This window comes from Dicentrarchus labrax, unplaced genomic scaffold (assembly GCF_905237075.1).
Source record: "Dicentrarchus labrax unplaced genomic scaffold, dlabrax2021, whole genome shotgun sequence".
Taxonomy (NCBI): domain Eukaryota; kingdom Metazoa; phylum Chordata; class Actinopteri; family Moronidae; genus Dicentrarchus; species Dicentrarchus labrax.
Genome location: NW_026136713.1, coordinates 14,844,595 through 14,860,995, shown reverse-complemented (window position 1 = coordinate 14,860,995; position 16,401 = coordinate 14,844,595). Strand labels below are relative to the sequence as shown.

At 39.2% G+C, this 16,401-nt stretch overlaps 1 protein-coding gene across 1 annotated transcript; it reads right to left on the bottom strand.

The window, feature by feature from the left end:
* Positions 1–1,493: 1,493 nt before the first annotated feature.
* On the bottom strand, positions 1,494–15,214 carry sncb (synuclein, beta). Its single transcript, XM_051419231.1, has 6 exons — positions 15,061–15,214; positions 13,928–14,062; positions 8,990–9,019; positions 8,644–8,729; positions 3,738–3,824; positions 1,494–2,294 (listed from the first exon to the last, which is right to left on the bottom strand). Exons 2-6 carry the CDS (start codon positions 14,046–14,048, stop codon positions 2,265–2,267), a joined length of 354 nt encoding a protein of 117 aa, XP_051275191.1. The 5' UTR covers positions 14,049–14,062; positions 15,061–15,214; the 3' UTR covers positions 1,494–2,264.
* Positions 15,215–16,401: the final 1,187 nt, after the last annotated feature.

The following is a 16,401-nucleotide window of genomic DNA, read 5'->3' as shown; positions in this document are numbered from 1 at the left end:
TGGCTTGACTGTTTCAGCTAGAATTGTTCATTGTTTAGGGCTCATTTGGTCTCCAGTTTCTGTCCAAACACCTTGATCGTGTCCGTGGCTGTGTCCGCAGCTTTTCCTATGGCTGCTTGAGTCTGTCTGCCAGCTTCTTGAGCGGCTTCAAAGAGTGAAGTAGAAGAGAAATATCAGGAAGTTTTAACAACAAATCACCAGCATTAGGCTTAAGAAAATAGTATAGAGTTTAATTAAGTCTATCAAACCCACATGCAATCCTTTGTCTGTAAGCATTAATTTATGCATATTTAAAAAGCTCAAATCCAATATATTACATTTATCATTCTATTCCTGTAACATTTTGCAGGATCCTGTCTCTAAAACCACCTTCAACCAAGCTACATTTGAGTGAATTTCTAGTACTGTATTACAGTGTGTTACACAAGTCAAATAAGAGATTTATAGAAATTCCATTATCACTCTACTTGCACTTCTTCACACTGTTTCCAACTCTGAAAGATATGTGGAGTTTCTAGACAGTGTAATTTTTCATGTCATTTTAGGAGCTTATCGCTCATCGACCATTAAACATTTAATTTGGGAGCTACGTTTTTTTTCACCCACTGACAGCTTGACTCCTGTCTGCTCAAAATAATACAACCATTATCACATCATGACACTTCAAAGACAGATTAATGTGTGCACTTTACCTGTGTTAGCTGTTTCTTTAGAGGAGTCTGCCACCTGCTGCACAGCATCTTGAGCTGCCTGCACTGGAAACACATCATAGGGACTTACAGTGACTGACCACAGGAGGAAAAAACTATTTACTTTTGAAGTGAGTAAAAACTCCTTGACAAACAAGTCCTTTACATGTAATAGACAATTTTAAACGTGCCTGAAAGATAAAAAACAAAAGGATTTATTGGAAATATCTACTTAGTTGTTCTATTTCAAGGAAGACAAACCACTGTGAAAGAAAAGTCTTTTCTCTGTCTGCCAGACATTACATTGGCCATCTTACAGCTTGTAATTGTAGCTCTACCTGCAGTGTCTGTGACTCCTTTCGCGGCTGAGTGGCTTGTGCCTTTCAGGCTCTCAAAGGACTTCTTGAACGAGGCCATGGCTCCTGTCTTTGTCCCTGCAGCGTCCACACATCCGTCTGAGCCGACAGCGGCGGGAGAGGCCGTTTAATACCCTCTGTTTGAGCCCGACACCACCAAGTCTGCACGTTCCAGCCGGATTAACCCAAACAAAACCCACCCAAAAAGGGCCGATCAGACTGGCATCCCAACTATGGCAGCATCCGGCCTGCTCAGCAGATTTTACACATACTGTAATCAGTCCCCCAGACAACAGTGAGCAAAAAAGGAAACATGTGAGGACGATGCATAACAGAGCCTCATTTAGACCAGCAGGCAGAAAAAAAACAATTACAAGAGGTTTAAAATCTAATGAGTGATCGATGCCAACAGTGAGTTTAAACATTATCAAACAACACTAACAAATGGTTTCTTTTTTTTTACTTTTTATTTACAGAGGAATGTATGTCTGGCTTAACACATAAACCTGTATACTGACAAGTCCTGCAATTTAAAGCACATATTGATATGACAACCATTATGATTTCAAGACATAATATATTGACTTTAACTTGTTAAAATCTTCAGTACACACAAACACACGCACACACACAAACATGTATACTCTGTCCATTTCTAACAGATAGTTTACTGGAATGATTTCACAAGCAACTATAAAGATACAATGTAAAAAACTCTTACTTCAAAAATGTTTAAAGAAATTTCCAAAGAAATGCAAAAATAAACAACCCACAAACAGGCATTGTTGACACTTAAGAGGATATTATTGTTTCCATATCTGCTTGCAACCGGACATATTTATTTTTTCCCACTCCCAATGTCTCATTGGAAGATGATGAACATCTATTGCACATTTCTAAATACAGATACACACAAGTACAAATTCACAAGCCCAGGCTCTGGTCTCATTTCATTGGGAGGGAATCAAGGAAATGAGACAGAGAGGACAAATCCTACATGTCAATAAATACCTACACCCAACACATTACATTAATAACATGACATTTACAATATATAATAATAAAAGATTTGTCTTGAAGGAAGAACATTTTTCAGTGGGAATGCTTTTTTGTTGTTTTTTGCAACGGGGGTATAATTGTAATAGTTTCAGCATTTGTCCTTTTTATTATTAGAAATATTATTGTGCTGCTGGTTGGATGGTGGCTCGGACTGATGCTTTTACGCTTCTGGCTCGTAGTCCTGGCTCTCCTGAGGGGAAGAAAAAGAAGCTATTTTAAGAGAAAAGCAGGTCAAATCTGCAGCACAGAGAAGCCCCAGGTCAAATTCAACAGTGAGACTTTAATTAAAACTTAATTGCATGAAATTCAACTTAAATTGGTTTACGAAGAACATATATGGCACATGATTGCTCTCTGGTGAATGATGTAACTCCGACACAGCTGTAAGCTCCTCTACTGGTTCAGTGGACCTCACCAGCCTGCAGAGGGCAGCCTGAGCCTACACCAGCTTCAAGGACGTGTCGTGATTCCCAGCATCCCTGTAACCCTGCACCCGCCTACTTCATGCACATGATGATCAAAAAAATAAAAACACACACCCTCTGGGAATGTGCAACAGTCTTAGGTCATCTGATATATTCACAAAACCAAAGAGTGATACTGGATGAGATGGATTTTAATCTCTAAATCCTCCCAAAGAAGGCTCGGTTCACTCTGCAGCACACCATATTTACAGCAATGCAGGAAGACCCTGACATTACCCACAATGCATGAAGGCAGAGAGCGTCATCACCACACCCATTCAGACAGAGCTCACACATTGCTGGTGTAGCAAAGGATGGGGGAGGGGAAAAAAGATGCGGAGGAGTGGGAGAGAGAGATGGAGGAGGACATGGAAGATACAAGCTGTTCGGAAAAATTCACTTTTAATTTGTATCTCAGGGAATATCTCCGTTTTATTCCTTTAACTGATTAATGCTATAATCCACTGATGGGGGAATGAAAAGAAAATCCCACCAAATGCTCTGAATAAATTTAACAATGTTAGAGATCATGCTAAATCTCATATTACATCATCCTCCATCTGAATTTGATTCTGCTAATTTTATTATTCTATGAGAATACAATGGGTTTCTGGCTAAATATAAAGGAAATATTATGTACATGGTGTGATATTTTTATTTACTCTCAGCTAATTTAAATCTCTTTTCAAAGAAACAGGTTCTGCACAGTTTGTCTCGCCCCTGACAGCCAAATTCCAAAAATAACCATCTGTGTCAGACTTGCATCCTTTCTACGCGCACACCGACACACACCCAATGATTGGTATAGGTAGGTGGAGCTATATTCACTGTACTCACTGTGTGGCAATTGGCTTGTTAAACCTTCTGTTTTCATTCCCAGAGAAAGGATGAATTACCTCAGTGTGAGCTGTAGTGTTTGTGTGGGACAGAAGTGGAGGGCAAGTGTGGAGTGCTATTGAAATGCAATACAGCCAAAATGTAAAATGTGTAACCATGCAGAGCTGCTGAATACTGATGAGCCTCCATCTACTGTAAGTGAACGGACTCATCACAGACTGCAGTCCACAGCTTTACAGTTTTTCACAAGCTTATCGCAAAACATACAAAAAGCTACTCATATAGAGACACGTGGCGACATGTATGCATTTTGTGTCGTGAAGGCTGATTACCTGCTGGGTCTCATCATATGTCTCTCCTTCTGGTTCCAGCATTGCCTCTCCCTGGCCCTCCATGGCCTCCTGCCCATATTCTTCAGGCTGCAGAGACAGAGACAGGGAGATGAAGAAATAAAAGATCTACCGTAACAAAAACAGCTATACATATATTATAGTTACTTGAACTTAAAGGATAAGGACTGGCATAACTATAATTTTCTTTACTGTCAGCAAATCTCAAGGGCTAAGCATCCAATTTTCAGAAAATTGAATACCTGAGGTGGTTTGACAAACACTCAGACTCAAAGACATTTGCATGAAAAAAAAAATCTGTCTGTTGCAAAATAAAAAAATATTTTTAATTTTCTTTAGTTACAAGGGTCGTTCCTAATACAGGTAGCTGGCAATGTCATGTGTCCCTCCTCCTTTTGTACATAACAAGAAAAATATAAAACAATATAAAGTAACATCAATATACACAAATGGAAGTGATACCAATCTTGAAGTTTGAGCAAGGACATTTATAATTTACGACTACCATCTTTGTTTGGATGAGTAAACAGGGTCGCAACAATACAAATCTTTTTTCTTATTTGTGCAGGGGACAGAATATTCTTTCATGCTGATGGTTAGAAAAGTCTTCACTCAGATGGTGAGAAGAGCATTCAGGAAATTCCTTCAGAACAGCTGCATGTGCTGTTAAATGACCTTGTGGGTTTTTAGTTAATCTGCTAGCATGTTAGCTAGGGATGGCAATATATGTCTGTCTGTTGTCCGTCCCCCACTTTGGTCGGACTGAAATATTGTAACAACTGTTGGATGGATTGCCATGTAATTGGATGCAGCCATTCATGGTCCCTTTATGATCGATTGTAACAACTTTAGATATTCCTACAACTTTTCATATAGCGCCATCATCAGGTAAAACATTTAATTCATTCAAAAGTACCCTGGGCTGTATTTTGTGTTCAGTATGAATGCTAACATGCTAAACCAAGATCCAGAACATGGTAAACATTACACCTGGTTAACTTCAGCAAGCTTTCCCATTGTGAGCATGTTAGCATGCAAATGACACTGACATTTAACTCAAACACACATACACACACACACACACACACACACACACACACACACACACACACACACACACACACACACACACACATACACACACACACACACACACGTGTGCCTATGTACAGCCTCAAAGAGAAACCAGCATGGCTGTCGACTGTTCACTGGATATTTACTGTTCGCATAATGGGATTTTTAGCTCTGTGACTCCAATGTAATGGTGTAAACCGGAGCTAGAAAAGACGAGATGCATTAACCTGTATCTACTCTGTGACACTCACCAAAGCACTTTTGGTTGTAGCTGAATTAGTTTCATTTTCAAAAACATTACTCAAAGGAGGGAAATCGTGAAGGGAAATGTATTGGGGACTATTTTCAGCTGCAGATTAATACACATTAAATGTTCTACTGAGTATTTACAGCAGCAGGGAGTGTGTATGTTGGTTGACTTATAGTAAACTATAGTGGCCCTCATGTTTTTAATCTTTTTTGGACAACAATGAAGGCACAGAGAAATAAACAATATCAGGCTTTGGATAAAAAGACACCGCTTGTCATTCGTTGTTCATTGTTGGTTTTGGTCTTTTCACAGGTTTAACTGACAATAAGAAAGATATAGAATATCACTGGTCATATCTTTTAATATTTTAGGTAACGCTGAAAATCTTATAACTTGACATCTTGACAGTGTGAGCCGTAACCACAGTAGGTGTAAACAAACGGTATCTCATTCTGAGAGCTTCCTGAAGCAGACAGCACTCCATCATTGCTGCACCTGCTACTACGAGCCCTCAAAACAAAGCTAGTGGGTCACCACATTTATTTTTAAACCCAGCTCTAATCAAGTCAATTAGGCCAGAGAAGAAAAGACTATAATCCTATGTACTGTATCAAGCTAGTGTTATTGCTTTAAGCCCACCGACATAATTAGCATGGCCTTAAACACTGCACAATGGGAAACCACCACAAAGACACACCTAATCAGACGGATCATTGCCTGACAAAAAGTGAACAAGAAAAAGCCTGTTTATGTGATTAAAAGAGAAGAGGACGATGTGTTTTGTGTCTGATTGGTCACACATGGAATTTAGTTGAGACTCAAGCACAAGAGAGACATCATGTTCAGACCATGTAGCACAAGTCACTTTAACAAAGACTTTCAATTACAGGTATTCCAAGGGACATATTTAAATGTCTGAATGGATGTGTGAATATGGGCTGCAGGATACAGTTAGGCAGTGTGGAGGTATAGCTCAGCACAAACTAGAACTGAACAAAAAGTAGTGCTGCACATGTCAGAACGATGTCAACAGTTTAACAGTCTGTCGTCAGGGTGTTGAAATGAGTAGTTTTATCACCCAGATAGTGCCTCGGAGAAGCCTATTAGAGCAGGCTGTCAGATGTACTAGATTAGCGAGTCAGTGGAGAGGGTCCAACTCTGAGGGATGAAGGCTTAGGACAGGACAGGGACCTCCCTGTTGCACTGACAGTCTGACAGAGATAGACAAAATGTCAACATGCTGACGGCGCACAGCCTTGTCATTTAAGGTAAAGAACACAGGCTTAAAAACAAACAAAATGGGTATCACTCAAATGCCCAAGCTTGGCTACATATTGATCTTTCCGTGTTCTATGGTTGTGGAATATGTTCCACTTCTCTCCTCAAATCTCCAAGATCACAGTGTGGATAAACTGATGCGAGTGGAGACAGAAAGCAGTGACATTAGCAGAGGTCTTCAGGAGGTCAGAGTACAAGAATAGAGAGAGTTGTGGGTTCTAGAGAGCTGATAGTCCCACAGAGATCGAACAGTGAAACAGGCTGTGAACTGAAGCTATATTATAGATTGAAGGTAGCTCTGTGTGTGAGCAGACTGCGTGGAACAACAATTCATCCTCAGGAACCCTTAAGCTTCCTCTAGTAAAACAAGTGGAAAACAAATCATTGGTTCAATCATGTTTTTTTTTCATGTTTTAACTGTATTAAAGCTGCCAAAGCAGTTTCTCTTTTATTCTTGCTACCACAGTTGAGAAACATGTTTTTAACATAAATACACAAGTAAACCTACTCAGCTTTTCCTTATAAAACCTGATCACCTCTGGTTTCCACTGCTAATAGAAATTTAAAGCACAGTAATTGTCTGTGCTGACAGCAGAGGAATAACACAGATGAAATGTTGATGAGTAACTCTGTTTCAGAGTGACGTGCAGACTCATCAGCCCATATTTATTCCTGCTAAGCTAAATCTGGCTCTGCTACAACCACAATCCAGTCCAGACTTGAATGAACACAACACAACTTAGAGCAATTTGCCAAACTGTAAGTGAGCCTTGGATCCGGAACTGAGGTTTCTTTTTTTCTTTCACTTGTTCTCAAACATGAATAAAATAAGGTCAGTCAAGAATAACAGTAAGCTATTGTATTGTTACCCTGCCTATACAGTACAAGAGAGTTTCTGTGGTTGTTTTATTATATTCAGGGGCTCTCTACATTAAGTTTAATTAACTCTTCTAGTTTAATAGTTGAAGGATGATTTCACATTCATCTGCTGAAAATGGAAAGTTTCTCTGCGCTCATTAAATATATGATTTTTAAGGGACGAGGCATGATTTGTCACTAGTCACTAGTGTGATGTAGAATTTTGCACGCACACTGAGAATGGACTTTACAGTGAAGAAGGAGACATCTTGTTTCCAGCAGGAAAACATTAATGAACACAATTTGAATATTCATAGATTCTTGCATTTTTAATGAGGTAGAAGGAGTAGATGCCTTTTTAAGGATCGTAATACACATCTGGAGGGGATCTTTAAACATATTTCTCGTGCTTGACGCTCTGTTTTACAGAAAGCCTGTGTTACAAAGTGGAGGTCTGGAGTTTTATATGCATGGGCATTTAAAAGGCAGGGAGGGTTACATGATGGGAAATGTAGGATCCAGGATTTTTGGAGATTAATTAATACTAGGGACTAAAAATCCACATATATCAGCCGTTGCTTGTTTTTTTTTATGGTAAATGGTAAATGGACCTGTACTTGTATAGCGCCTTTCTAGTCTTCCGACCACGCAAAGCGCTTTTACACTACACACTTTATCTTTTTCTTGTGGAAGTAAAATACTAATTTGCTGGAATATCCTTTTAAATAACCATTATTTACCAGTATTTAAATTTGAAGCATGCAGGATGTTGATTTTGAAGTTGTACAGCTCTACTAAATCTTCATATTGCATAAAAACCACCAGACAGAATTTGGTAATGTTCTAAAACCATTATTGCACTGCGCAGTACCAGATCCTTCCTTCTGAGAACGATGAAAATATTCAAACTATTAATGAAACATTTATCCACTAATTGATAAGCTGGTCAACAAAAAAACTACTTGAGATTGGTAAGTTTTATTAAGCAAAACTGCCAAATATTCGCTTCCATCTCCTTAAATGTGAGGATTTGCTGTTTATTATTATTATCATTTATTATTATTTTATTTTCTATTACTTAAAATTGTTATATTAATATAATAATTTTTCTACAACTTTATAGACTAAACAATCATAAAGAATAATAACAGATGAATCTATAATATGAATTTATAGGTAGTTCCAGCCTTAGTGATATTAACTCAAAAATAAAATCAAAGAAAGGCAATACTGATCACAGTATGTATTCAGAACCTCTAATAGGATTTCACAGTTAAGAGGCGACTGATTTCCTGTAGGTGTGCGTGAACACACTGAAACAATTTGATACTCTGATAACAGGAAGACACTGCAGAAACTAAACTGGTATCTTACACTTCACTATGTGTGCTAACATGGAGCTCATGGTGACTGTAATGGTGTACGTACATTCATGTCAGCAGGGAACTCGTCCTTTTTCCCCAGGCCAGTGGCGGCAACGATGTTCCCCATGGCTCCAGTGGTCTTCTCAGCCACTGCAGAGACACACAAACACGGTGGGCACACACACGTAACGTTATCTCAACAGTTTCAGCAGAGAGATTAAAAGCATGCACATGAGGTTAGCCCTCTTTTGTTTCTCAATTGATTATTGTATATAATTACCATTTACACAAACCCCACCCCCCTCACCATTATGAATTTACCAGTTAGGAGTAATTGTCTTGTCACTGTAAGGAAACAAAGCTTCTTACTGCTACAGAAATTATGTTTGATGAGCTAAAGGAACACTCACCTGAGCCCACGCTGTCTTTGGCCTTGTTACCTGAATTAATAGAAAAAGAAATTTGTTAGAAAAGGTGTCTGTTCCTTTGCGAATCATGTGCTATTTAACATTTTGCATTTCCAGATCTGTGTGTAGATACGGGAACTTTACTCCTGCCTTTTTTTTTAAAGATTTTTTGACACATTGATATTAAAATATCCTGACATGTTGAATAGTAGTGTTGGGGGGGTATTACTATACATATGTACCTTGGTATTTTTTAATGTTCTGGCAGTTTCACAGTATATCACGGTTTTGTTTTTTTTGTAAAAAACATTTTAATGTCATCATGTAAATATATGAAGGCTTTGATTACTATAGGGTTTTCTTTGCCACACAAAATGATACAATACATTAAGGAAACAAAATGTAAATATTTTTTATTGTGCAAACTGCAACGTAGTAAAAAACTGAATTTGAAAATAAAAAAGATATGCCAACGACTTTAACGTAGCTTCTTTTTTAAAACAAAATCTTTTTAACTAGTTGCATAAGCACTATAAACTTCCATAAAACACTCAAAGTATTTAAATATTCAAAGAGATATTGCTCAAATTGTCAGTAATTGTTGTGTGCTATGGTGTTTTCCGCTGTTAGAGAGACCAAGTTGTGGGTTATTAATTGTTCTGTAAAGTTATAACCATTAGTAAAAATGGGTGCACAGTTGATACGGCTCTCCTCTCAATACACACTACACAGCTTGCCCCAGCTGTAGAGCTCTTCATGGAAAAAACTATATTGTTGCCTATTGAAAAGTTACAGCAGTTGTTTGAGCTAAGTATATAAAAAATTCCTATCATACAGGAAATTAAAACCGGTATACCGGTTTATCTGGTATATCGGCCCGCACTAACAAACAGCAGTATTTATTCAAAGATACAGCACTGCTCATAACTCCTCACACGATGAACTGTTTGCCACAGCTCCCAAGGTACTAGAGAACAACCGTGACTGCAGCACTGGGGTCTCTCAGTACTTTTACTGTGAGGAGTTATTCAACTTTACAGCCGCTTTAAACCAAAACCACCGCATTGTTGAATTCTCTGACCTTTGGCAGTTCTCATCCATCTACACCGTACTCCATCAAGCTATTTGGGCAATCTACTGTGTGCCCACTGGTCCTGATCACTCAAGCCTTGCCGTCCTCTCTACTGTGCAGCAGTCACATGCCTTATTGGTCCCCGAGGGCCTTTAAAAGCCAGCCGAGGAGAGACGTAATGATGATAAAGTACAGAACCATCACTACAAAAAAGGGCGCCTCAAAGCAAAACATACATCTAAGGGGATGCATCCATTTAAGTTAGCAGCCGCACTACGCCTACAGTAGAACAAATGGATGATAGTTATGGGAAAAAAACAAACCTTGTCTGTAACAGTTTATTGACACATAATATAAAAATGGTATTTTATGAGAAATGTGTTTCAAGCTCATTAAGTGTCTAATAAAAATCTAGTAATACCTGAAAAATACCAGAATAAATCTAGTTCTTATGTGTGGCTTTTTTCCTAGCTGACACCTGCTATTTTTCAGTTGTATCCTTTTTTAAATGAGAAAAAAAGACCTGGTAATTCCACATCTACCCTCTCTTAACGGTCCAGTGTGTAACATTCGGGAGGACTACTAGAAGAAATTAAATATATTATTCCTAGGTATGTTTTCATTACTGTTTAATCACCAATAAATAATAACTGTAATGTTTTTGTTACCTCAAAATGAGCCATTTTAATCTACAATCTCGCCTTCTATAGAGTCTGCCATGTTGAACCATCATGTTTCTATAGTAGCCCAGAAGGGACAAACCAAACACTGGCTCTAGAAAAGGCTGTTTGCATTTTTCACACGTTTTGTGGCCACCGTAGCTGCTCCTTTGTTTCGCTCTACAATTACACTGTTTGATGCCACTAAATCCTACACATTGGACCTTTAAATCATTTAAATTATTGCCAACTAAATGTTGATAATATACATTAGCCTCATAGTAATGGTATAATTGAAACAGATGACTTAGATTGTCATTATTTTGTCATGCAGTTTCAGGACGTAGCTATGGAATAGTAACAGTGACAATTGTGTAAATTAAACTGTAGAAAGGAGCTATTGCAATATAGATTGAGACTGTTATGGTGTGACAGATTCACAAAACTTATAACATTTAACTTTACTTAACTTTAAAAGCAGCACTATATAAATACACTACCATGTCATAATAGGGGACATAGATGCTCTATGAATGAAACTGTCAGCTGTGACATTAAATGGCATCTAGTTCAGCAGGGTTTTCTCGTTTCTGTCTCTCTTCCTTGCCTTACGCAGGCTGACTGCTCAGCTCAGCTGGGTGGGCGGTCTGCAGCAGCAGCAGCTGTCAAAAGGTGGGCCACAGACCTATCAGATCACTCTTACCCCTCCTCCAAGAGGGGCCTTCAAGCAAATCATACAACGCTTTCTAGGGCACCACCATGCTCAACAAGCAGCACTCAGAAGCACAGAGAAGCCACAGAAATGCCCCCTTTCACTATCTGTGTACAGCAAGATGATGCATAGCAAGACAAGAATATCCCGCACGTGTTTTGATAGCAGGCTGACATGTTTGGCTCTGGTGATGAGTGACAGGGACACGGTGCTAAATATGTAGGGTAATTGGATGCCATCTAAATGTAGACACATCTGACAACTTGGAATACCCAATGCCTCATGAATGCACCCAAAACATACTGTCACTGGATCAATGGTTCGAGCTGGTGACTGTAGAACTACCAGCAGGGGTGTCACTGGAAATTTGGGCCCTCTGACAACAGCTCAGCAACTGACATAATACATATCTGTAATGGCTGGCAGGTTCCAGGGCCTGTGTCCAGCTCTGAGTCCCCTGAGTCATGTATCTCTCCCCCCATTCACCACTAACAGACCAACTGCAGGCTAGCAAGCAGAGCCGGCCCATATGGAAGAAATTATTAATCACAAACAACATAGGGATGTTTGTCAGTACTGATATACAGTGGGTGAAATAAATGAAATGTGTGATACATGATATTACCTTCTTCTAACCTCTCCATCATGAGAATCTAATGCTTTTCCTTCTTATATAACTGTATACAGAAAATCTTTAGGTTTTGGGACTGTTGGAGAAACAGGAAACCAGCAGTCTGAAAACTCTTAGAAATCTGTGATGATGATTTCATACAGCAAATTATTAATCAAACAATCAAGAAATAATATTTAGTTGCAGCCCTAGACATAATAAAACCAAACTATATAACTGAAATGAAGTTCTCTAAAATATGGTTCATTCAAATTTTTAATTCATGGGGCTTGGTATAAGACAATACAATAGAACTGCAACTATTGATTATTTTTATTATCAATTTTCTGTATTAAATAATTAGTTGTTTGGTCCATAAAATGTTATAAAATGGTGAAAAATATATGTATGTATATATGGCTGTATACTGTTTTCCAAAGCCGAGGGTGACATCTTTGAATGTCTTGTTTTGTCCATAACTAAAAGATAATCAGAAAATGTTCACATTTCACAAGCTGAAGGAAGATAATGTGGAACTTCTTTCTTAAAAATGTGAATTGATTATCAATTTAACAGTTGATAAATAATTGATTAATCAACTAATGATTGCAGCTCAACCACAGAACTGGTTAGCATCGGCTATCATCATTAAATTTTCATGATTTCATAACGATCGGACAGCATTAAAGAATAAGCCTGAATTATTGCCCAACACAGATCATTAAATTATGCATATCCCTGCCTTTACAAGTATAGCATAAAACTGGAATATGACGAAAGTTGTTTTTTCTATAAATCATTACATCACAAGAGATGATCAAAGAGATTGAGACAATGTCAGTTTCAATTGTACCTTTGCCCAGCTGTTTGCTAACCTTTTGCAGGTGTCCAACTACCTCTATTTCATATGTGTGATGTATTTATTAAAATAATGATCTAAAACAAGTGGTCCAGTAATCTAAGGCACAAACTTTAAAATCATGAGATAGAGGCACTAATCTGTGCAGATATCTGTAATGGTGTCCATGACAAATTAAGCTGCACTGAAAAGGACAAAAGCAGAGGCCTTTAGTCTGCTTGTCCCCAGGAGGTGACCATGGGCTGACACAGTTTTACAATCTGCTGCCGTCCAATCTACAGACATGTGGCAAGAGCTGCTCCCACCATACTGCTGCCCCACCCCCACCACAGTTCCCATCTCCTGCCTGTAGCCCAGTCAAGTCAGGCGAGAGGGCATAAGGACATTCAGAGCCTCATGTCACATCATCTACATCAAAAGAACTCATTTTCCCAGTGTATACTTTTGAAAACTACAGATATTTAAGGTAATAAATGTTGGGTATAAGGGTAAAAATGCTGATTATTTCAATAATGCACTAGCCAGTATGAGTGAAACAAAGATATTGATCAGCTGTCAGGATGACTGATTTATTAAATTACTGCTGCTATAATAAACGACTCTTAATTTACCAAGGGAGTGCATTCATTCATGATGTACCCTTTAAAATATCAGTCATTTTAACATACACCACACATTGAGCCCAATGAAATATGTGCAGTTATACAACGGAAACCATGGAGGTGTAATATTATCACATAGCTGCATTATGATGGTGAACAAAGAGGTTAAAAACTAAGCAATAAACGGGGCCTGTTGGTTTCTTCCCTGTGTGAGGAAAGCAGGATTTTGCGGTTTATTGTGCTAATAAAGGAAGTCAATGTATAATTTAACCATTTGTTCTGGGACATATGGGAATGCTGCATGAAATATTCTCTCTGCTAATATGTTGCTGCTCCTGCATGTAGCAGGAACATTAGCAGTCTCAGTGGGCCTGTGTATGATTTGCATATAAAATAACCTCCAAACAAACATTTGTGATCGTCTTACCTACAAACATAACTCCTTCCTTGGTCTTTTCAGCCGCAACCGCAACTCCTTCCTTGGTCTTCTCTGCGGCCACAGCCATCCCCTCTTTCGCTTTAGACAAACCCTTCATAAACACATCCATCTTGGCCGAGGAAACTGTGGAGAGATGGAGCAAACCTGCTGTCAGTCACCATCACTGCTGTCACACTGTACAGTGAATTTGATCTTAGTGATGTTCATAAATGACACGTGCTATCTCATATCACTAAACAAGCAGCTGTAATATATTGTATCCACATATATTTCTATAAACCTCTATGGGTATGAATCTATTATAAGACCATAGTTATGGTGAGAGAAGGCGGCACCGCCTCCTGTGGCAGATCCTGACAGCTGCAGTCCAGCCATCAGGCTGTAGTAAAAACCCTCTGATCACTCATGCATTCAACTCCCCCTTTTCACATCCTCGTCAAAGCATGAAATATTCAGAGGCAAAAAGATTTCAATGAAATGGTTAATTGTGGAGGGGCTCATTAATTATTTCTCGCCTGTAATGTTAGTCTCAGTGGCAGCGAGATGACAGGGATGCGCACGGGGAAAGGGCCTTTTTAACGGACTGTAATATATTATACTAGAAGGTGGCATGTATTGCAAGAGCTACACAACGTTGCTTGTGGGAGGGGGGGGAAGCACGATCTTCACAATGATATCTGCACGCATCACGGTTTCAACGTAGAATCATGTGGATGTAATCTGAGTTTGTCCCATCACACGCAGACGGAAACATCTAAATAAAACATACGAGGCTTGCAGGGCTAATAGTTAGATATGTTCCAGCATTGGACACCAATCCTGCTCAGTCCCATCCTGGATGTTGTAGGTCAAGCCGTAAATTACTCCATGTACCATATTTCTCACGTTTGCATCAGTGTGTGGCTTTGCATCCGTTTTAAAGGCACACATTGATGATAATCTGCTGCGGGAAGCGGGAGAATTATACACGGATACAGGAATGATGGTTAAGAGCTTTAAGTTATTTTAGGCACGGCTTCCAATGACGACGCTCTCGTGCATGGTCCTGAAATGATGGTGACCTCTATTCTTAAAATAATAATAATAATAAAAGAATGCGAGGAATAAAAACGAGTCCTTACCTATTTACAAATAGCCTTCAACTTGTCCCCTTATGGTTCAGCCGCACAGTCAAGACAAACTATCGTCTAAACGGGAGATATTTTCAAATGATCACTAGGTGGGCCTTCCTCGGGCTGATCTCCACCAACAGGGACGGCCCCCTTCACGGTGCGGCTGAGACAATCACGTCCCCCCATCCCCCCCCCCTCTCTCTCTCTCTCTCTCTCTCTCTCTCTCTCTCTCTCTCTATTTCTCTCTCTCTCCCCAACATCACTGGCTCCCTCCACTATTGATCACCCCCCCAGATGTCAACTAACTGGTACACCATGGAAAATGAGCTTAGCAGAGCCACACTGTCATTTTGTCCCTTTTATACATTCATGAATCTGCAGGGTGTCTGACTGTAGGAATATTATAATATATATGAACATTATAGAAATGCCATTGAGTACAATAACATGGACTCTTTATGTCAGGCAGTCTGGATGCATTTGTTGAATGAACAAAATGCTCTTTTTATGTAGCCTGGTGGATTCTCATGGACTCCATTTTGGATTTAACTTTGCCTGCCCCATGTTGCACTGAAAACTGATACCACTTTTATTAGCTTTCATTAAAAAAGTGTAACCATTATCCTATATAAGTGTAGTGTCATGAAGTGTATTTTTAACTGCCCCAATTAGCCAATTAGGTCATTAACAGTTGTCTTACAGAGTTGACTGTAGACTCTGGGGAGGTGGAAAGACATTAAAAAACAATTCCTGTGTTGTGCGTGTGTAGATCCACCAAAAAGGAGTGTGATCTGAGGGTGATACCATTTTGTGTAAGAGATGGGGGTGGGTTCATCCAGTATTAAGGCTATGCTGCATATTGATTTTCTTTAAAAAACAATATGCAAAAAACATCTAGGGCTGTTCATTGGTGCTTTGAAGGTGAAAAAAATAAAATCGATGTCATTATTTTAAATACCTTTAATTAATTCAACAATAACAGATGGCTCCTTTAATGTTAATATATTTTCCACGCCAAGCATTAGTACATCTTTGAAGCTGATATCTACTTTGCCTATTTAATTGAAATTCGACGCTGTGCTGTCACGATCGAACGCGCCTCAGCCAATCAGAGGAGAGGATGGCCTGAGATCGAATCCCTCGGGTAGAATATCGAACATTCCATCAGGTCATGCTGCTTTCCAGAGGGCCCAAACCAGAGCCAGGGAGGACTAATGCACAATACATTGCTATAATACCGTTGTCGCTGGATACTACACGTTGCCCCGCTGATTTACTGCCTCAGCAAAGGGTTAACTACCAGCCCCCACCCCCCCTCCCCTCCTTCTTTTACACCCCCCAGTCTGACGT

Coding starts and splice junctions, on each gene's coding strand:
- sncb (XM_051419231.1), bottom strand. CDS start 14,048: ATGGATGTGTTTATGAAGGGTTTGTCTAAAGCGAAAGAGGGGATGGCT. Junction 9,020..13,927: donor GGAAGGAGTTATGTTTGTAG/GTAAGACGATCA, acceptor CTATTAATTCAG/GTAACAAGGCCAAAGACAGC. Junction 8,730..8,989: donor CAAAGACAGCGTGGGCTCAG/GTGAGTGTTCCT, acceptor GTGTCTCTGCAG/TGGCTGAGAAGACCACTGGA.